The sequence below is a fragment of the Heteronotia binoei genome, chromosome 1 (assembly GCF_032191835.1).
Source record: "Heteronotia binoei isolate CCM8104 ecotype False Entrance Well chromosome 1, APGP_CSIRO_Hbin_v1, whole genome shotgun sequence".
Lineage (NCBI taxonomy): Eukaryota > Metazoa > Chordata > Lepidosauria > Squamata > Gekkonidae > Heteronotia > Heteronotia binoei.
In genome coordinates, this window is record NC_083223.1 from 278,578,504 (window position 1) to 278,601,481 (window position 22,978).

General features: G+C 52.5%; 1 protein-coding gene across 2 annotated transcripts in view; it reads right to left on the reverse strand.

The window, feature by feature from the left end:
* TUFT1 (tuftelin 1) overlaps window positions 1-22,978 on the reverse strand; it is a 90,025-nt gene that overhangs the window by 19,429 nt on the left and 47,618 nt on the right. For both annotated transcript variants that reach the window (XM_060261176.1, XM_060261167.1), the window contains exons 4-8: window positions 22,228-22,314; window positions 12,753-12,824; window positions 9,477-9,593; window positions 8,318-8,446; window positions 1,940-2,034 (exon numbers count right to left, since the gene is read on the reverse strand). In XM_060261176.1, the coding sequence (XP_060117159.1) occupies window positions 1,940-2,034; window positions 8,318-8,446; window positions 9,477-9,593; window positions 12,753-12,824; window positions 22,228-22,314 (500 nt within the window). The remainder of the gene's footprint in view (window positions 1-1,939; window positions 2,035-8,317; window positions 8,447-9,476; window positions 9,594-12,752; window positions 12,825-22,227; window positions 22,315-22,978) is intronic.

Here is a 22,978-nt window from a genome sequence, read left to right on the forward strand (position 1 = left end):
GTTTTCCTCTGTAGCTCTTGTGCGATTAAGCAAGGCTTCTAAAGCAAGCTGTGATGCAGGAGGGAGCAAGAGAGAGGGAGAAGGAAGCAGATGACAGCCAGTCACTCGGGGGCCTGATAGGAGCCCTCCGGGGGCCTGATTCGGCCCCTGGGCTTCATGTTTGACACCCCTGCGCTAAACATTTCCAGAACTGCTGGTGGAACATTACCCTCCCTCCCCTTTCTTATTTGTACAGTTGCAAAGAACTTTTCTTCCCAACAGGGAAACCTCACCACAACAACCCTGTGAGGTAGGCTAGGCTGAGAGTGTGTGACTGGCGCAAGGTTACCCAGCGAGCTGTTGTTCGGATTCGAACATGGGGCTCCCAGATCCTAGGCCTGATACTCTGGCCACCGGCTTCCTCATTCCTCCCCTTCCCGGTTTGGTAGATCATCCCTCTGATTCCTCCTGCTGCTTTGTGATGATTTCAGCCTTCGTGGTCGGGAGGCGTTCCAAACCTGGGTCTCCCAGACTGATGCTCTAACCACTGCACTGTACTGCCCGTTGTAAATAAAGCACCTCACTGAAGAGTTACGAAGAACGAAGAATCTGACAGGCGACCCTTTCCTGCGTATAGTGGACATGTGGTCTCCAGCCTCAGAAGAGCCCTGCTGGGTGAGACCAGGGAGGGTCCATCTAGTCCAGCCTCCTGTCTCACACAGTGGCCAGCTAGTTCCTCTGGAGGGCCAACAAAAGGGCAGAGAGGCTGAGGCCTTCCCCTGAGAAGAATCTCAGAAGAGCTCTGCTGGGTCAGACCAGGGAGGGTCCATCTAGTCCAGCCTCCTGTCTAACACAGTGGCCAGCCAGTTCCTCTGGAGGGCCAACAAAAGGGCAGAGAGGCTGAGGCCTTCCCCTGAGAAGAATCTCAGAAGAGCTCTGCTGGGTCAGACCAGGGAGGGTCCATCTAGTCCAGCCTCCTGTCTAACACAGTGGCCAGCCAGTTCCTCTGGAGGGCCAACAAAAGGGCAGAGAGGCTGAGGCCTTCCCCTGAGAAGAATCTCAGAAGAGCTCTGCTGGGTCAGACCAGGGAGGGTCCATCTAGTCCAGCCTCCCATCTCACACAGTGGCCAGCCAGTTCCTCTGGAGGGCCAACAAAAGGGCAGAGAGGCTGAGGCCTTCCCCTGAGAAGAATCTCAGAAGAGCTCTGCTGGGTCAGACCAGGGAGGGTCCATCTAGTCCAGCCTCCTGTCTAACACAGTGGCCAGCCAGTTCCTCTGGAGGGCCAACAACAGGCCAGAGAGGCCGAGGCCTTCCCCTGAGAAGAACATTAGAAGAGCCCTGCTGGGTCAGACCAGGGAGGGTCCATCTAGTCCAGCCTCCTGTCTCACACAGTGGCCAACCAGTTCCTCTGGAGGGCCAAGAACAGGGCAGAGAGACTGAGGCCTTCCCCTGAGAACATCAGAAGAGCCCTGCTGGGTCAGACCAGGGAGGGTCCATCCAGTCCAGCCTCCTGTCTCACACAGTAGCCAGCCAGTTCCTCTGGAGGGCCAACAACAGGGCAGAGAGGCCGAGGCCTTCCCCTAAGAAGAACATCAGAAGAGCCCTGCTGGGTCAGACCAGTGAGGGTCCATCCAGTCCAGTCTCCTATCTCACACAGGGGCCAGCCAGTTCCTCCAGAGGGCCAACAACAGGGCAGAGAGGCCGAGGCCTTCCCCTGAGAAGAACATCAGAGGAGCCCTGATGTGGATCTTCCCCTCAGCTGCGGTGGCTTCCAGCCACTGACAGACTTCTCCGCTGTGAATCTTTCTAATCCTTCTTTAGGGATTGGGCCCTCCCTTCTTAGAGCCTGCCCAAGGGCAGCTGGGATCCCAGGATCGGCTCGACACCCAAAGCCCAGAGGGCCTCTTCCTCCAGAGCGCCCCGCCCAGAGCTTAGGTGCCCCCTGGCAGCACGCCCTCACCTTTCCTGCTCGGCAAGTTGGTCGCTCTGCAGCTTCCGCAGCTCCTCCAGCTCCGATTCGCCGTCTTTCATCTTCTGCAGCAGGCTGCGGTGCTCCTGCGGGGGAGAGGAGGGGAAGGGAGTCAGGGGAGCTGCCGGGGCCTGTGGAAGGCGGAAGAGCCACAGAGGAGACGCCCCAAGGGAGGCTTCCGAAGCTGGCCTTTCCCAACCAGCTGAAGGCCAGAAAAAGCCACAGAGCTCGCTTGTTCTTCTCTCTGAGGGCACAGGCCAAATGAGGACCGAAAACAGCCCCAGCTATTTCATGCTAGGATGAATGCATTCCCCTCCAATGTTCTCTATGGGAGATTTCTTCAAGTCCCTTTAGCAGGAGACACTGTCTATGCGGGTCAAGCTCGCCGGATTCCATCCCGCATATTTTATTGAAGAGAGCCACTTTGGTATAGTGGTTAAATGTGCGGACTCTTATCTGGGAGAACCGGGCTTGATTCCCCACTCCTCCGCTTGCAGCTGCTGGAATGGCCTTGGGTCAGCCATAGCTCTGGCAGAGGTTGTCCTTGAAAGGCCAGCTTCTGGGAGAGCCAGTTTGGTGTAGTGGTTAAGTGTGCGGACTCTTATCTGGGAGAACCGGGTTTGATTCCCCACTCCTCCACTTGCACCTGCTGGAATGCCCTTGGGTCAGCCATAGCTCTGGCAGAGGTTGTCCTTGAAAGGCCAGCTTCCGTGAGAGCCCTCTCAGCCCCACCCACCTCACAGGGTGTCTGTTATGGGGGGGAGAAGATAAGGGAGATTGTAAGCCGCTCTGAGTCTCTGATTCAGAGAGAAGGGTGGGGTATAAATCTGCAATTCTTCTTCTTCTTAACTGCCAACCGGAAGGTTCTGTTAGATAGTCTTTCCTTCCGTTTGAGAATTTTTATTGGTTTTCAGAAAATTAGAGGGAACGGGTAATAGGGGGGGGAAGGAAAATAAGGTTACAACTGTCAACACTATAATTATTTAGTCTGCATTTCATATGCTTTCTTAATGTACAAGTATTGTCACATATTATTATCTCTTTGCATTAAATCATCAACATCTAGACAATACGTTTTAGTGATTATAGGTTTTCTTACAGAAATGTCTATTTGAGCCTACATTTCCAATATGAATGATACTATAATCCAAAGTACAGGAGAAAGGAGATATAACAGGGGTGGCCAACAGTAGCTCTCCAGATGTTTATTTTTGCCTACAACTCCCATCAGCCCCAGCCATTGGCCATGCTGGCTGGGGCTGATGGGAGTTGTAGGCAAAAAAACATCTGGAGAGCTACCGTTGGCCACCCCTGAGACATAAGATCACACCAAAGAATCTTAGAAGTCTTGTCTAGCCAAACATATAATTTCACCCAATATTTTCTTGCTTTTTCCTTAGATTTCCCAGCTAACAGCTGGGATAAAGAGTCCAGCTCAGCCACTTCCAGAATTTTTCCCACCAAGTCCAATCTCGTGGGAATTTCCTGAAGTTTCCATCTCTGTGCCAAAAGAATTCTAGCTGCTCTGTTAATACGTGCCAGTATATGTCTCATCTCTTTGGAATTGACACCAGGATATATATTCAATAAAAATAGTTCTGGTTTAAACTGAATCTGTGTCTTCAGAATTTTCTGTAATAGTTCATGGACCATCTTCCAATAGTCTTTCACCACCTCACAGGTCCACTACATATGATAAAAGGACCCAACATGTTTAGTACAATTCCAACATTTGTTAGACATGTTAGTATACATCTTACACAATTTCTGCGGAGTTATGTACTCTGTGGGAGATTTCTTCAAGTCCCCTTTAGCGAGAGACATTGTCTATGTGGGTCAAGCTCGCCAGATTCCATCCAGAATATTTTATTGAACTGCCAACTGAATACTAATCGCTGGAAGGTTCTGTTAGATAGTCTTTCCTTACTGTCCTCCATTCAAGAAAACACGATTGATTGCCGTTTCCTACTAAATGACAACGTAACTGATATCACAAAAGCTGTCGCCAAATTCTTGGCTGAAATTGTCAAAAACTATTCTATGCAGAAGATCGTAATCTTATTTTAGCCATTTATGCTTTGAACAGACATATCTGATTGTTGTTTGGTCCACAAGTCTCTGTGTATCTCTTTTCGTTATGCCAATGAAAGTGTGATTGGACTGGAACAGCCCCATCTTTTGTCCATGTAGAGCTGTGTGTCGACGGAGGGGTGAGGTTTACAAGATTATGCACGGGATAGAGAAGGGAGAGAAAGAAGGACTTTTCTCCCTTTCTCACAATACGAGAACTTGTGGGCACTCCATGAAATTGCTGAGCAAGTCGGGTTAGAACGGATAAAAGGAAGTCCTTCTTCACCCTAAGGGTGATTAACACATGGAATTCACTGCCACAGGAGGTGCTGGCACCTGCAAGCCTAGATGGCTTCAAGAGGGGATTGGATCAACATCTGGAGCAGAGGTCCATCAGTGGCTCTTAGCCACAACATATTGATGGAACTCTCTGTCTGGGGCAGTGATGCTCTGTATTCTTGGTGCTTGGGAGGGACAACAGGGTGAGGACTTCTAGTGTCTTGGCCCCACTGATGGACCTCCTGATGGCGCCTGGTTTTTTGGCCACTGTGTGACACAGAGTGTTGGACTGGATGGGCCATTGGCCTGATCCAACATAGCTTCTCTTATGTTGTTATATTATGGAGAAACATCGACTGCGGGGTGACATGATAGAGGTTTACAAGATAATGCATGGGATGGAGAAAGTAGAGAAAGAAGGCCTTTTCTCCCTTTCTCACAATACAAGAACTCGTGGGCATTCGATGAAATTGCTGAGCAGACAGGTTAAAATGGATAAAAGGAAGTCCTTCTTCACCCAAAGGGTGATTAACATGTGGAATTCACTGCCACAGGAGGTGGTGGCGGCCACAAGCATGGCCACCTTCAAGAGGGGTTTAGATAAAAATATGGAGCAGAGGTCCATCAGTGGCTATTAGCCACAGTGTGTGTGTGTGTGTGTGTGTATATATATAAAAAAAATTTGGGCCACTGTGTGACACAGTGTTGGACTGGATGGGCCATTGGCCTGATCCAACATGGCTTCTCTTATGTTCTTATGTACTTCCTCCTGTCTTCTGAAATCGTACAAGCACGGCTCAGCATCCCCTCACAGCCAGCAATTGTGTTTTTTTTTAAGTGGGTGTGGTCAAGTGCAACTTTTAGAATCATAGAGTTGGACGGGACTTCCAGGGTCATCTAGTCCAATCCCCTGCACAATGCTGGAACTTCACAAACCCCTCCCCCTAAATTCACAGGATCCTCATTGCTGTCAGATGGCCATCTAGCCTCTGTTGAAAAACCTCCAAGGAAGGAGAGCCCACCACCTCCCGAGGAAGCCTGTTCCACTGAGGAACCGCTCTAACGGTTAGGAAGTTCTTCCTAATGTCGAGACGGAAACTCTTTTGGGTTTAATTTCAACCCAGTGGGACGGTGAGGGACAGTGGTAGAGCATCTGTTTGGTAAGCAGAAGGTCCCAGGTTCAATCCCTGGCATCTCCAAAAAAGGGTCCAGGCAAATAGGTGTGAAAAACCTCAGCCTGAGACCCTGGAGAGCCGCTGCCAGTCTGAGTAGACAATACTGACTTTGATGGACCAAGGGTCTGATTCAGTATAAGGCAGTTTCATATGTCCAGTAGTTCCGGTCCTACCTTCTGGGGCCACAGAAAACTATTCCACAACATCCTCTCTAGGACAGCCCTTCAAGTACTTGAAGACGGTGATCATATTACCTCTCAGCCGCCGCCTCACCAGGCTAAACATGCCCACCCTCCTTCAATCTTCTGGCCAGAAAGGGTTCTGACTGGCTGTGCAGATTTTGAAAAAACAAACCAAGGCTGCTTTGGCAGCAGTTGCCGCCACAGCACAAAACTCTTCCCCGTGCGGATGAAGGGAAACTGCAAGCTAGTAAGACCGTGAACAAATTACTATGAAACTTACTGCAATTATATTATGTTAATTCAGTACAACGTACCTTCACATTTGTATAATACGATATTACACAATCATTCTCCTGCTACTCTAACCAGGGGTGACAAAACTATGGCTCGGGAATCACATGTTGTGCGGCTCTCGAAGCCCCCACCACACCATCGGCCAACTTGGAGAAGACATTTGTTTCTTTAAATCACTTCTCCAAGCCAAGCCAGCCAGCTGCTTGGAGGATGCCTTTAAAGTTGCTTTCTTTCCACCTCTTCCTCCCTCCCCCATCTATTTGCTTGCCTGGCAGCACTCAAACATCTCACATTTATTCTATGTGGCTCTTATGTAAAGCAAGTTTGGCCACTCCTTGACAATGCTATATAACTTACTCCGGACTCCAAAATTCGCAACACATCAACGCAACTCATAAAAAAAGGTAAAGGTAGTTCTCTGTGCAAGCACAAGTCATTTCCAACTCTGGGGTGACGTCGCATCACGTTTTCATGGCAGATTTTTTTACGGGGTGGTTTGCCATCTACGCTTCCCCCCACCCCCCCAGCAAGCTGGGAACTCATTTTATCAACGCCGGAAGAATGGAAGGCTGAGTCAACCTTGAGCCGGCTACCTGAACCCAGCTTCCGCCGGGATCAATCTCGAGTTGTGAACAGAGCTTGGACTGCAATACTGCAGCATGCCACGCTGCGCCTCAACGCAATTCATAACATGCGTCAATGTCCAAACTCTAGTAGAGATCCTTGTCATATATATATATGCTTCAAAAAGAAGTTTTTACATCCATTGAGATCGGACTTTTTTGTTATTGACATGTGTTAGGAAATTGGAATTTTGGGGTAAGCCATCTGGTACGAGAACGGTTGCGTAACATTGTTCTGTAAATATGCGAAGATATTTTTATACTGAATCGGTAGGCTCCTATAACTGCAATACGTTTCATAGCGATTTGTTCACGGTGTTATCATTTTGCAGTTTGATCTTTATTTCCATGATTATCTCACTTGTTGTACCTATACTGAAGGTAAACTGTGGCAGCCATTTTGTGGCTGGCTTTGAAGAAGAAGAAGAAAAAGATATTGGATTTATATCCCGCCCTCCACTCTGAAGAGTCTCAGAGCGGCTCACAATTTCCTTTACCTTCCCCCCCCCCCCCGCCCCACAACAGACACCCTGTGAGGTAGATGAAGATATTGGATTTATATCCCGCCCTCCACTCCGAAGAGTCTCAGAGCGGCTCACAATCTCCTTTCCCTTCCTCCCCCACAACAGACACCCTGTGAGGTAGATGAAGATAATGGATTTATATCCCGCCCTCCACTCCGAAGAGTCTCAGAGCGGCTCACAATCTCCTTTCCCTTCCTCCTCCACAACAGACACTCTGTGAGGTAGATGAAGATATTGGATTTATATCCCTCCCTCCACTCCGAAGAGTCTCAGAGCAGCTCACAATCTCCTTTCCCTTCCTCCCCCACAACAGACACCCTGTGAGGTAAATGAAGATATTGGATTTATATCCCTCCCTCCACTCCGAAGAGTCTCAGAGCAGCTCACAATCTCCTTTACCTTCCTCTCCCACAACAGACACCCTGTGAGGTAGATGAAGATATTGGATTTATATCCCTCCCTCCACTCCGAAGAGTCTCAGAGCGGCTCACAATTTCCTTTACCTTCCCCCCCCCCCCACAACAGACACCCTGTGAGGTAGGAAGAAGATATTGGATTTATATCCCGCCCTCCACTCCGAAGAGTCTCAGAGCGGCTCACAATCTCCTTTCCCTTCCTCCCCCACAACAGAGACCCTGTGAGGTGGGTGGGGCTGGAGAGGGCTCTTACAGCAGCTGCCCTTTCAAGGACAACCCCTGCCAGAGCTCTGGCTGACCCAAGACCATGCCAGCAGGTGCAAGTGGAGGAGTGGGGAATCAAACCCGGTTCTCCCAGGTAAGAGACCGCACACTTAACCACTACACCAAACTGGCTCTCCTGGGGCGGCCATTTCCTGGCAACCGTTTTGTGGCTGCACCCACCGTGTTCATGTCAGAATTCCAGAAGTTTCTGTCAGGATAAAAAGGGCGGGAACCCCTGATTTACACTGTCAGGTTCTATCCCTCTGCCCGGGTCACTGTATGTTTGGATGACCTCTGCTGTCTAATTGTTCTCAGTTCACCGACAAGACTTTCGCTCGCTGCTTGCACTGCTGTTTTAATTAGCAATTCCAGCGCAGCAGTCGATCTCCAACCAGATGTTCAGGATATTGAGATGGTCACCACAGAGTGGCGCACCTCACAGACGCGGAAGAAAGCAGGGGAAAAAAAACGGGGAGCGCCCGTTCGGAGCACAATGCCGGTTTCCTTGCCCGTTCAGAGCGTCACCACGGAAACGGCAATACCTTTTCCATCCCCGAGAGAAGTCGCTGAACTTCCTCCAGCTTCAAATCCTTCTCTGCCAGATCAAATTCTGCCTGCCGAAGGGCCGCGCCTGACTGCTCCGCTTCCCTCCGGTAGTGGGAGATGGAAGTCTGCAACGGAAGAGGGGAAAAAACCCACTCAAGTGAGGCCTGGGCCTTGCCCACAGATGGGCACACAGCTTCGTGGCCAGCACACCCTTCCCTGTGAGGAAAGGACGAAGAGTTGGGGGATTTTCAGTTGAGAAAAGAGACTGGGAAGGGGGGGACACATGAGAGAGGTTTACCAAATTATTCATGAGGTGGAGAGAGTGGACAAAGAAACTTTTTTTATCCCAAAATACTACAGTCTGAGGACACCCAACGAAGTCGACGGGCAGCAGGGCTCAGGTAGGAGACAACAAGATACTCTGTATACTGTGATAAAAATTCAGAATTCGCTGCCAGAAGAGAGCCAAAGGAATAAACAGCTTTCAAAGGGGATCGATTAGACAGATCTATGGAGGATAAGTCTATCAGTGGCTACTGAGAAGAGCCTCCAAATTCAGAGGCACTAAACCTCTGAATACAAAACCTCTTGTTGGCCCTCCAGAGGAACTGGCTGGCCACTGTGTGAGACAGGAGGCTGGACTAGATGGACCCTCACTGGCCTGATCCAGCAGGGCTCTTCTGAGGTTCTTCTCAGGGGAAGGCCTCGGCCTCTCTGCCCTGTTGTTGGCCCTCCAGAGGAACTGGATGGCCACTGTGTGAAACAGAAGGCTGGACTAGATGGACCCTCTATGGTCTAACCCAGCAGGGCTCTTCTAAGGTTCTTCCCAGGGGGAGGCCTCAGCCTCTCTGCCCTGTTACTGGCTCTCCAGAGGAACTGGGTGGCCACTGTGTGAGACAGGAGGCTGGACTGGATGGACCCTTCCTGGTCTGACCCAGCAGGGCTCTTCTGAGGTTCTTCTCAGGGGAAGGCCTCGGCCTCTCTGCCCTGTTGTTGGCCCTCCAGAGGAACCGGTTGGTCGCTGGGTGAGGCAGGAGGCTGGACTGGACGGACCACTGGTCCAACAGAGAGCCTCTGGTGTCAGGGAAAAGCAGGTCATGCATGGAACAGTCCCATGAGCCCCAAGCTGCCGTCCCCGGAGCCCCACAAGCTCACCTCATAAGCAGCCCGATCCGACTGGTGCCGCTTCTCCGCCTCCTGCAGCTTGGAGAAAAGCCTCTTGGTCGTCTCGCGCATGATTCGGATGTCTTCTCCGGGATGGGACGGCTCCTCCTAACAACCCATTTGGCGAGGGGGAAAGACAGGACCAGCAGTCACTAACGGGGCCACACCGGCTGAGAAGCCCCTGCCTGGCTAATCCCAAAGGACAGCTGAGAGGCGGAAGGCCATCTTGCAGGGCAAAACGGAGCCGTTTGGAGCCTCCAGGCCTGAACCACACTTTCAGTCAGTCAGGGCCAGCGCGGAGGAGGAGGTGAGGCAGGCAGCCACCTAGAGCGCCCCCCCCCCATCCAAGCCGAGAAAGACCCCGTCCCCAGATCAGAGCCGAGAAAGAACGGTGTGCTACTTTAGGAGAAGAAGGGAAAGGAGATTGTGAGCCACTCTGAGACGCTGTCCTTGAAAGGGCAGCTTCTGGGAGAGCTCTCTCAGCCCCACCCACCTCACAGGGTGTCTGTTGTGGGGGGGAGGAAGGGGAAGGAGATTGTGAGCTGCTCTGAGACTCTTCGGAGTGGAGGGCGGGATATACATCCAATATCTTCATCTACCTCACAGGGTGTCTGTTGTGGGGGAGGAAGGTAAAGGAGATTGTGAGCCGCTCTGAGACTCTTCGGAGTGGAGGGCGGGATATACATCCAATATCTTCATCTACCTCACAGGGTGTCTGTTGTGGGGGAGGAAGGGAAAGGAGATTGTGAGCCGCTCTGAGACTCTTCGGAGTGGAGGGCGGGATATAAATCCAATATCTTCATCTACCTCACAGGGTGTCTGTTGTGGGGGAGGAAGGTAAAGGAGATTGTGAGCCGCTCTGAGACTCTTCGGAGTGGAGGGCGGGATATAAATCCAATATCTTCATCTACCTCACAGGGTGTCTGTTGTGGGGGAGGAAGGGAAAGGAGATTGTGAGCCGCTCTGAGACTCTTCGGAGTGGAGGGCAGGATATAAATCCAATATCTTCATCTACCTCACAGGGTGTCTGTCTGTTGTGGGGGAGGAAGGGAAAGGAGATTGTGAGCCGCTCTGAGACTCTTCGGAGTGGAGGGCAGTATATAAATCCAGTATCTTCATCTACCTCACAGGGTGTCTGTTGTGGGGGAGGAAGGTCAAGGAGATTGTGAGCCGCTCTGAGACTCTTCGGAGTGGAGGGCGGGATATAAATCCAATATCTTCATCTACCTCACAGGGTGTCTGTTGTGGGGGAGGAAGGTAAAGGAGATTGTGAGCCGCTCTGAGACTCTTCAGAGTGGAGGGCGGGATATACATCCAATATCTTCATCTACCTCACAGGGTGTCTGTTGTGGGGGAGGAAAATAAAGGAGACTGTGAGCCGCTCTGAGACTCTTCGGAGTGGAGGGCGGGATTTACATCCAATATCTTCATCTACCTCACAGGGTGTCTGTTGTGGGGGAGGAAGGTAAAGGAGATTGTGAGCCGCTCTGAGACTCTTCGGAGTGGAGGGCGGGATATAAATCCAATATCTTCATCTACCTCACAGGGTGTCTGTTGTGGGGGGGAAGGGAAAGGAGATTGTGAGCCGCTCTGAGACTCTTCGGAGTGGAGGGTGGGATATAAATCCAATATCTTCATCTACCTCACAGGGTGTCTGTTGTGCGGGGAAGGGAAAGGAGATTGTGAGCCGCTCTGAGACTCTTCGGAGTGGAGGGCGGGATATAAATCCAATATCTTCTTCTATGTTCATGTGGCACTTTCACACATACTGTGCGGCTCTTGAAGCCCCCACCACCCCCCACTGGCCGGCTTGGAGAAGGCATTTCTCCCTTTAAATCACTTCTCTAAAGTCGGACTGCCAATCCCCAGGTGGGGTGGCAAGCAAAGCCGGGACCACAGAGGTTACTGTAGAAGAAAACACTTCAAAGCCTCTCCGTGTGACAAAAATAATACTTATTCCTACTTATCCAGCGTTTCCTAGCAACAAACACAGTGCTTACAGCGATAGCCAGACATAACCTCAACAAACACATTTACACAACCCAAAATCCCTCCGGAACCGAACGCACCCCCTGCCCCTACTGTATGATGGATCAATGTCCCATAGAAAAGATACGGAGCTGCGATACAGGCCCGTTTCAGAAGGACGGGAAGGTAATTTGCAGGCATTCCGAGGAGAAATGAAAACTGAGCCCTGAAAGCTGAGACAAAAATTAAAAGGAGCCCCGCTGGCCTACCGAATCAACAATAAAGAAGAGGAGTTTCTGCACGCCAAACAATATTGGACTGGTCTCGGATACTGTCAGTAATAATTGTATCACAGCTCCATATTTTTTCTGTAGGACTTTAATCCCCAGGTGGGGGCAGGGGATCCCCCCCGGTTTGGAGGCCCTCCCCCCATTTCAGGGGCACCAGAAAGCAGGGGGGAGGAAAGAGCTGCTGGGCACTTCATTATTCCCTATGGAGACCGATTCCCATAGGGCATAACAGAGAATTGATCCATGGGTATCTGGGGCTCTAGGGGAGTTGCTTTTTTAAGTAGAGGCACCAAATTTTAATAAATAAATAATAAATACATGAATAAAATAATAATAATTTGCAGCATAGGATCGGATGACTCTCCTCAAAATAATTCCCAGGTTTCAAAAAGATTCGACAGGGGTGGGGTCCAATTCTATGAGCTCCCAAAGGAGGTGCCCCTCTCCTTCATTATTCCAAAGGGAGGGAAGGCATTTAAAAGGCGTGCGGTCCCTTTAAATGGGAGGGCCAGAACTCCCTTTGGAGTTCAGCTGTGCTTGTCACAACCTTGCTCCTGGCTCCACCCCCAAAGTCCCCAGATATTTCTCGAGTCGGACTTGGCAAACCTACTCCAAAATCAAGCCAGCCAGCAGCTTGGAGAATGTATTTAAAGCTGAGTTGCTTTCTTTCCACCTCTCCCTCCCTCCCACCCCATCTGTTTTCCTTCCTTCCCTTCCAACCTCTGACGTTCATGTCTTGCAGCTCTCAAACATCTGACGCTTATCCTTACGTTAAACAAGTTTGGCCGCCCCCGATTTAATTGGCCGAGCTGACACATATGCTTTGCTTTCAAATCTGGTTGTCAAGATTTCTAGCTGGTTCTCCCGCCTGAACCTTCTCCCGCTCCTTCCTGAAAGGTCCGATCCTGTCGGTTGATTGTACTGGCTCATTCTATGTAATCCAGCTGGTAATAAGTCCCACTGAGAACAGCGGCGTACAAATAACACGAATGAAGATTCTTCTGCATACCTCACTTGCGGACAAGCTTCGATACGAGGCAGTTCTGTGTGGACGGAACCCATTCTGTTTTTCTGAAGTCAGCTGCATTTTGGGGAAAGAGAGAGAGAGCGCTCAAGGTTCCAAGAGAAGACGACAACGTTGGATTTGTATCTCACCCTCTATTCCAAATCTCAGAACGGCTTACAATCTCCTTTATATTCCTCTCCTTTCCTCTTCCCACGAGGTAGGTAGGGATGAGAGAGCTCTGACAGAAGCTGCCCTTTCAAGGACAACTCTTGTGAGAGCTACGGCTGACCCAAGGCCATCCCAGCAGCTGCAAGTGGAGGAGTGGGGAATCAAACCCGGTTCTCTCAGATAAGAGTCCGCGCACTTCACCACTACACCAAACTGGCTCTCCCAGAAGCTGCCCTTTCAAGGACAACCTCTGCCAGAGCTATGGCTGACCCAAGGCCATCTCAGCAGCTGCAAGTGGAGGAGTGGGGAATCAAACCCGGTTCTCCCAGATAAGAGAGCTCTGGCTGACCCAAGGCCATTCCAGCAGCTGCAAGTGGAGGAGTGGGGGAATCAAACCTGGTTCTCCCAGATAAGAGAGCTCTGGCTGACCCAAGGCCATTCCAGCAGGTGCAAGTGGAGGAGTGGGGAAACAAACCTGGTTCTCCCAGATAAGAGAGCTCTGGCTGACCCAAGGCCATTCCAGCAGCTGCAAGTGGAGGAGTGGGGAATCAAGCCCAGTTCTCCCAGATAAGAGAGCTCTGGCTGACCCAAGGCCATTCCAGCGGGTGCAAGTGGAGGAGTGGGGAAACAAACCTGGTTCTCCCAGATAAAAGAGCTCTGGCTGACCCAAGGCCATTCCAGCAGCTGCAAGTGGAGGAGTAGGGAATCAAACCCGGTTCTCCCAGATAAGAGTCCGCACACTTTACCACTACACCAAACTGGTGGTGGTGCTGGAGGAGAAGGAAAAGGAGAAGATGATGACGACATTGGATTTATATCCCATCTTCCACTCCGAATCTCAGAGACTCAGGGCGGTTTACAACCTCCTATATCTACCCCCTCCATAACTGACACCCTGTGAGGTGGGTGGAGCTGAGAGAGGTCTCCCAGAAGCTGCCCTTTCAAGGACAGCTCTGCCAGAGCTATGGCTGACCCCAGGCCATTCTGGCAGGTGCAAGTGGATGAGTTGAGAATCGAACCCGGTTCTCCCAGATAAGAGTCCCCGCACTTAACCACGACACCAAACTGGCTCTCAAGCAGAGACACACCCTCTGCCAGCAGTTGGACAAAATCCATTCCATGTATGGGTAGGCTGCTTCAGCCTACCTGTATTTATCCGGCCCTTTCTCTAGCGACGCACACGGTTTTCCCCCTCCTGAGTTCTCCCCAGCAAGTTAAGTCAGGCTAATAGAGCAATAGCCCTCAGGGCACCCTGTGAACTTCATGGGAGGATCTGAACTCGGATCTCCCAAGTCCTATTGAACTGGCTCGACAGCTTTCCACCCATGTTTTTAGTCCCTCCCTCCTTCCCTGGATTTATAACCTTCCCAATAGAGACCGCAGGACAAGCTGATGACGTACACACCTACCAACAAATTATTAAATGAGCAGAAGACTGCAGATTTATACCCCGCCCTTCTCTCTGAATCAGAGACTCAGAGCGGCTCACAATCTCCTTTACCTTCTCCCCCCACAGCAGACACCCTGTGAGGTGGGTGCAGCTGAGAGAGCTCTCCCAGAAGCTGCCCTTTCAAGGACAGCTCTGCAAGAACTATGACTGACCCAAGGCCATTCCAGCAGCTGCAAGCGGAGGAGTGGGGGAGTCAAACCCGGATCTCCCAGATAAGAGTCCGCACGCTTAACCACTACCCCAAACTGGATGGGAAAGAGGAGCAGATTCAAGTCACCAAGCACAGGGTACCTTTCAGAACGACACATGGTCACTCAGCCTAAAAAAGATGAGAGCGGTCGCCTGGAGAGACCGTTTCAGCCCCACTGCAAGCCTGCGAAGTGGGTGCACGCAGATCGCCCGGAGTTCCTTGGAAGAAAAGCAGGCTATGGCTGTGACGGGAGCGGCAAAGAACGAGGAAGGCTTCCCCAGGTCGAGTCAGGACTCCGGCGGCCTTGCTTTGACATTCATTACAGACATCTCATGGTCAACGCTTTGAGCCTAAGACCCAGAGGAATATGAGGCAGCCGGGCATTGTGAGCTTTTGTACAGAAAGCGCTTCATGTACCAGTCAAGGACATGTGAAGGAAACACGGCACAGACTGAGGGCGATGTGCTTAGTCTACAAAACTATAGCCTTCCCCAGGAAAATGACTACAACTCCAAAAAACAAAACAAAACACAACTTCCCCCCCAAAAAACAACTACAAGAACAGAGAGACAGCCACGTATAGTGGCCAGTGTCCAGCCTACTATCTGGGAAGTCTAAATTCAAGACCCCCAATCCAAGGAAAACGTGAAAGAAAAATTAAGGAAAATCTGCTGAGGTGGAATACGCTATCAGCCTAACGCTGATATTTCTCTTCCAAATAGTTCACATGTTTTCCTATTGAGAAAGACTGGAGAGCATATGAGTACAGTGAAAAAGAGGAGGGGATCCCAGTGACTCCCATAACAAGCCCAACAAAACGCTATCGCTCTCTCTCTCTCTGTAGCAAGGCAAAAAAGCTCATACCTTCACTAAAACGTTGCTAGTCTTAAAAGCACTCTTTGTAGCTCTCCTGACAGTGGGGACTGCCAAAGGAAGCTCTGGCTCTTTCTTTCATCCATGGGGCACGAGGAGGGGGAGGAGCCTCAGCCATGCATTAGAAGGAAGAGAGGCTTGTCTCAGCAGCTCTGCAGGGTGATTAATTGAGTCTGGCAAATTTAAAACACCCAGCAGAGCTATAGAGCCAAGCTCCCTCATTGGCTGAGGCTGCTCCTCCCTTTGGGAAAAGGGAAGGGGGAGAGGGAAAGGCTGCTTTGCTGCTCTGGCTTATCCAGGGAGAAACACAAAATGGTGACTGAAAAAAAGCAGGCAAGGGATATTGAAGCCAAGGACAGCCAGTTGCTGGAGGGCCTGATTGCAGTCCTCTGCTGGCCTGATCCGGCCCACGGGCCACATGTTTGACCAAGGCCTTCCCCTGGGAAGAACATCGGAAGAGCCTGCTGGATCAGAGCAGGGAGGGCCCATCTAGCCCAGCCTCCTGTCTCACACAGTGGCCAACAAGTGCCCCAATAACAGGGCAGAGAGGCCGAGGCCTTCCCCTGGGAAGAACATCAGAAGAGTCCTGCTGGATCAGACCAAGGAGGGTACATCTAGTCCAGCCTCCTGTCTCACACAGTGGCCAGCCAGTTCCTCTGGAGGGCCAACAACAGGGCAGAGAGGCCGAGGCCTTCCCCTGAGAAGAACATCAGAAGAGCCCTGCTGGGTCAGACCACTGAGGGTCCAGCTTCCTGTCTCACACAGCGGCCAACCAGTTCCTCTGGAGGGTCAACAACAGGGCAGAGAGGCCGAGGCCTTCCCCTGAGAAGAACATCAGAAGAGCCCTGCTGGGTCAGACCAGGGAGGGTCCATCTAGTCCAGCATCCTGTCTCACACAGTGGCCAACCAGTTCCTCTGGAGGGCCAGCAACAGGGCAGAGAGGCTGAGGCCTTCCTTTGAGAAGAACATCAGAAGAGCCCTGCTGGGTCAGACCAGGAAGGGTCCGTCTAGTCCAGCCTCCTGTCTCACACAGTGGCCAGCCAGTTCCTCTGGAGGGTCAGCAACAGGGCAGACAGGCTGAGGCCTTCTCCTGAGAAGAACCTCAGAAGAGCCCTGCTGGGTCAGAGCAGGGAAGGTCCATCTAGTCCAGTTTCCTGTCTCACACAGTGACCAGCCAGTTCCTCTGGAGGACCAACAACAGGGCAGAGAGGCTGAGGCCTTCCCCTGAGAAGAGCATCAGAAGAGCCCTGCTGGGTCAGACCAGGGAGGGTCTATCTAGTGCACCATCCCAATTCACACAGTGGCCAACCAGTCCCTCTGGAGGGCCAACAACAGGGCAGAGAGGCCGAGGCCTTCCTTTGAGAAGAACATCAGAAGAGCCCTGCTGGGTCAGACCAGGAAGGGTCCGTCTAGTCCAGCCTCCTGTCTCACACAGTGGCCAGCCAGTTCCTCTGGAGGGCCAGCAACAGGGCAGAGAGGCTGAGGCCTTCCCCTGAGAAGAACCTCAGAAGAGCCCTGCTGGGTCAGAGCAGGGAAGGTCCATCTAGTCCAGTTTCCTGTCTCCCACAGTGGCCAGCCAGTTCCTCTGGAGGACCAACAACAGGGCAGAGAGGCTGAGGCCTTCCCCTGAGAAGAGCATCAGAAGAGCCCTGCTGGGTCAGACCAGGGAGGGTCTATCTAGTGCACCATCCCATCTCACACAGTGGCCAACCAGTCCCTCTGGAGGGCCAACAACAGGGCAGAGAGGCCGAGGCCTTTGCTTGATGTTGTCTCCTGTCTCTGGGATTCAGAGGCTTCAGGTCTCCAAATGTGGAGACACCTCCAGCCACCATGGAGTTATCCTCCATGTATCTATCTAATCCCCCTTTAAAGCTGTTTATTCCTGTGGAACTCACAAGAAGCCAGAGAAGAAAGGCGAGAGAAGCCATCTGTTCCCTGTGACCATCGCTACACCCTCTGGAAGCAAATTCCACATTTTCATCACTCTCTGTGCAAAGTCACATTTCCTTCTGTCCGTCCTGAAGCTTCAATTTGGATGCCGCCGGGGTTTTAGAATCAGAGAGTTCGAAGGGGCCATACAGACCATCTAGTACATGAGTGGCCGAACATGCTTAAGATAAGACCCACATAAAGTAAATGTCAGATGTTTGAGGGAAGGAAGGAAGGAAGATTTGGAGAGGGGTGGAGAGAAAGCAACTTCAACTTTAAATGTGTTCTCCAAGTTGCCAGCTGGCTTGGCTTGGAGCAGAGGTCCATCAGTGGCTGTTAGCCACAGTGTGTATATATATATATGTGTGTGTGTGTGTGTATAATTTTTTTGGCTACTGTGTGACCCAGAGTGTAGGACTGGATGGGCCATTGGCCTGATCCAACATGGCTTCTCTTATGTCCTTATGTGACACAGAGTGTTGGACTGGATGGGCCACTGGCCTGATCCAACAGGGCTTCTCTTATGTTCTTATGTGACACAGAGTGTTGGGCTGGATGGGCCACTGGCCTGATCCAACAGGGCTTCTCTTATGTCCTTATGTGACACAGAGTGTTGGACTGGAGGGGCCATTGGCCTGATCCAACATGGCTTCTCTTATGTCCTTATGTGACACAGAGTGTTGGACTGGAGGGGCCACTGGCCTGATCCAACAGGGCTTCTCTTATGTTTAAGTGATGTAAAGAGAAAAATGTCTTCTCCATGCTTGCTGACAGGGTGGTGGGGGCTTTGAGAGCCACACAATGTCAGATGTTTGTGAGAAGGAAGGGAGGGAGGGAGAGGAGGAAGAAAGGAGGGGAGGGGAGTGGAGGTAGGAAGAAGGGGAGGGAAGGGGAGGGAGGGGAGGAAGGAAGGAAGCTGGGGAGGGAGGGGAGGAAGGAAGGAAGGAAGGAAGGAAGGAAGGAAGGAAGGAAGGAAGGAAGGAAGGAAGGAAGGAAGGAAGGAAGGAAGGAAGGAAGGAAGGAAGGAAGGGAGGGAGGGAGGGAGGGAGGGAGGGAGGGAGGGAGGGAGGGAGATGGTGGGGAGGGAGAAAGAGGTCGAAAGAAAGCAACTTTAACTTGAAGCTGGCTGGCTTGGCTTGGAGAAGTGATTTAAAGAGAGAAATGCCTTCTCAAGCCAGCTGGTGGGGCAGTGGGGGCTTCAAGAGCCACACAGTATGTGTGAAAGAGCCACAGTTCGGCCACTAAGTCTTCTGGGAGATGGAGAAAAGCTCTCTTTGTTCCCCCTCTCCACCCCATGCATCATTTTTACAAGCCTCTTTCATGCCCCCTCCCTTAAAAAGGTCGTCCCCTGTGCAAGCACCAGCCATTTCCGACTCTGGGATGACGTTTGCTTTCACAATGGGACGGTTTGCCATTGCCTTCCCCAGTCATCTACACTTTACCCCCAACAAGCCGGGTAATTCTACCGACCTCCGAAAGGTGGAAGGCTGAGTCAACCTTGAGCCTGCTACCTGAACCCAGCTTCCGCCAGGATTGAACTCAAGCCGTCAGCAGAGCTCGGACTGCAGTATTGCAGCTTTACCACTCTGCGCGATGGGGGGTCTTCTGTGTCCCCCTTAGTCACCTCTTTTCTCGACCGAAAAGTCCCCGGCACTTCCACCTTTCCTCCTAGGGAAGAGACTCCGACCCCCTCCCCATCTTGGCTGCGTTGATTCTGCACTGCTTCCCTCTGCTTGCTCTCTGCCCTCCGGGCGGCTCGCACGCCCTCTTTTTGCAGCACTCCCCGTTCTCGAAAGAGCTGAACGCCGACCTGCCAGGCTCCCACGGCTCTTGGGAACATCAGCAGCCTGCCAAAACCTTCCGAGGGCTTTGGCTGCGTCGCCAGGCGTGGGACCAGCCCAGCGAGGGTGGCGGGGGGAGGGATAGAGCCCCAAAGAGAGAGGACGATCCCCTACTGGTTCCTCCCCAGCTAGCCAAAACAATTAGCCACGTGAATCTGGCAGGAGGGAGGCTGAGTCAGAGAGCTTCCATGATAAGCCCCGGGGCGGACAGAGGTGTTGCCGGCAAGCCTGAACAGAGAGCCCCTTGAGGACGGCAGACGGCTTTTGCAACACGGCTCGGCTTTTCCCGAGGGTCAAAGCCTCAGCGGAGCGCTGCGGCAGGCGTGCCCAACACCATTTGCCTGGTGGCCTGCGGCGAGTCGTGTATGCCCGCAGGCGAGCACCAAAGGTCACTCGGCTCAAAAGCAGATTAACCCGTGGATCTTCTAGCCTTTCCCTTTAGCCTCTAAGTTTCTAGACGAGGCGCATGTGGGCTGCTAAACGTTTGAGCCAAGATGGCAAGCAGCGACAAGTTGATTCGGAAAGGGCGAGGATTCAGCCGCCTGCTACGGGGAGGCCGCAAACTCTGCAACGTCGCTCGCAAGGCTGTTTGGCAACTGAAAATGAATCGCGCACCCCACACGAGCGCATCGCTCTTCTTGTGCGTGTGGCTGGCCACCACAGAGAGGATTGCAGGGTGCGGAGGCGGCGCCACCCCGGAGCACGGGGATATCGCATCCAGCCATCATCCCTGGCTCCGGAGATTTCAGATGCGGCCCACACGACTTGCGAGCGCGCCTCTCGACGCCAGCAGGCCTGGACACCGGCAGCGCCGGTGCTGGGTTTAAAAAATCCTCTTGCTTCCTCTGCAAGCCTGCGCAGCAGAACGAAGATCTGGCTGAACAAAGAGAGCCAGTTTGGTGTCGTGGTTAAGTGCGCGGACTCTAATCTGGGAGAACCGGGTTTGATTCCCCCACTCCTCCACTTGCAGCTGCTGGAATGGCCTTGGGTCAGCCATGGCTCTCGCAGAGGTTGTCCTTGAAAAGACAACTTCTGTCAGAGCTCTCTCGGCCCCATCCGCCTCACAGAGTGTCTGTTGCGGGGGACGAAGGTAAAGGAGATTGCAGTCCGCTCTGAGACTCAGAGTGGAGGGTGGGGTGTATAAATCCAATACCATCATCTTCTTCATCTTCAATGCAACTTGAAAGGCCACTAGATTTTTGGCTTTCTTGGCAATAGCTGACCAACACGAGTCCCCCTTTGCCAGTTGTCCCCCAAACATGGTTCCTTTGCCAGGGCCTGTGGGCACAATGGCACCGGCCATTTCCTGTCACCCACCAAGTGTTTTTACAAAGTGGGACGGCTCGGTGGGGCATTTGCTCAGCAGGGCATCTGATTGGCTGTACAGATTAAAAGGCATCCAGTCAAACTGAGCCTGAAATGTCAAATTCTTTGCTGTTAGAATTAAGAATGAACTCACTCCCTGACATTTTTGTGGTCCTCCTATGGCAGCCACTTTGAGATTGGCTCCACCTCCTGTGGCAGCCATTTTGGGACCGGCACCATCACCTAGGGCAGCCATTTTGGAACCGGCAGCACCTCCTAGGGCAGCCATTTTGGGACTGGCTCCACCTCCTGCAGCACCCATTTTGAGACTGGCGCCACCTCCTGTTGCACCCATTTTGAGAATGGCTCCACCTCCTGTTGCACCCATTTTGGGACTGGCTTCACCTCCTGTGGCACCCATTTTGGGACTGGCTTTACCTTCCATGGCAGCCATTTTGGGACTGTCTCCACCTCCTGTGGCACCCATTTTGGGATTGGCTCCACCTCCCGTGGCACCCATTTTGGGACTGACTCCACCTCCTGTGGCACCCATTTTGGGACTGTCTCCACCTCCTGTGGCACCCATTTTGGGACTGGCTTCACCTCCTGTGGCACCCATTTTAGGACTGGCTTTACCTTCCATGGCAGCCATTTTGGGACTGGCTCCACCTCCTGTGGCACCCATTTTGGGACTGGCTTCACCTCCCGTGGCAGCCATGTTTGGATTGGCTCCACCTCCTGTGACACCCATTTTGGGACTGGCTCCACCTCCCGTGGCACCCATTTTGGGATTGGCTCCACCTCCCGTGGCAGCCATTTTGGGATTGGCTCCACCTCCCGTGGCAGCCATTTTGGGACTGGCTCCACCTCCTGTGGCACCCATTTTGGGACTGGCTCCACCTCCTGTGGCACCCATTTTGGGACTGGCTCCACCTCCCGTGGCACCCATTTTGGGATTGGCTCCACCTCCCGTGGCAGCCATTTTGGGATTGGCTCCACCTCCCGTGGCAGCCATTTTGGGACTGGCTCCACCTCCTGTGGCACCCATTTTGGGACTGGCTCCACCTCCCGTGGCAGCCATTTTGGGATTGGCTCCACCTCCCATGGCAGCCATTTTGGGATTGGCTGCACCTCCCGTGGCAGCCATTTTGGGACTGGCTCCACCTCCCGTGGCACCCATTTTGGGACTGGCTCCACCTCCTGTGGCACCCATTTTGGGACTGGCTCCACCTCCTGTGGCACCCATTTTGGGACTGGCTCCACCTCCCGTGGCACCCATTTTGGGATTGGCTCCACCTCCCGTGGCAGCCATTTTGGGACTGGCTCCACCTCCCGTGGCAGCCATGTTTGGATTGGCTCCATCTCCTGTGGCAGCCATTTTGGGACTGGCTCCACCTCCCGTGGCAGCCATTTTGGGACTGGCTCCACCTCCTGTGGCACCCATTTTGGGACTGGCTCCACCTCCCGTGGCACCCATTTTGGGATTGGCTCCACCTCCCGTGGCAGCCATTTTGGGACTGGCTCCACCTCCCGTGGCAGCCATTTTGGGACTTGCTCCACCTCCCGTGGCAGCCATGTTTGGATTGGCTCCACCTCCCGTGGCAGCCATTTTGGGACTGGCTCCACCTCCTCTGGTAGCCGTTTTGGGACTGTGCCCAGCATCCTGTGGCTGGGTTCTATAGGAAACCAATCATCAGACATTCTAGGAAAACTGCCACGTACCTCTTGGCTCTGACTACTGTCGCTTTTCAGCGCGTGGGGGCTCTTCTCGTTCTTCACCTTGTCCTCTGCCCGAGCCTTCAGATACACCTGAGTCACAGAAGGGGGGAAAAAACAACAACACCTGTGAGAAAACTGCTCCCTTCGGGCATCAAGAGCACCAACCCCAAGAGGCAGACAAGACATCTAGTCCTGTTCACACAGCGGCCAATCAGACGTCTCCAAATGGCCTCTACGCTGGGCGCGGGGCTAAAGAGAAGATGATGATAGATTTATATCACGCCCTCCATTCCAAATTTCAGAGTCTCAGAGCGGCTCACAATCTCCTTTACCTTCCTCCCCCACAACAAACACCTTGTGAGGCAGGTAAGGCTGAGAGAGTTCTGACAGAAGCTGCTCTTTCAAGGACAGCTCTGCGAGAGCTATGGCTGACCCAAGGCCATTCCAGCAGCTGCAAGCCGAGGAGTGGGAAATCAAACCCAGGTCTCCTAGGCAAGAGTCCATGCGACACGACACCAAACTGGCTCTCCCCGCCCTATAGTTGGTAAGGAGGGTGAAGTGACTCTGAACATGGAAGTTCCATTTAGCCACTGTAAACGGCAGCCATTGATGGGAGGGACACATGGCTCAGTGGTAGAGCCTCTGCCTGGCATGCAGAAGGCCTCAGGTTCAATCCCCAGCATCTCCAGTGGAAAGGATAATGTGAAAGACCTCGGTCTGAGACCTTGGAGAGCGGCTGCCAGCCTGAACAGGC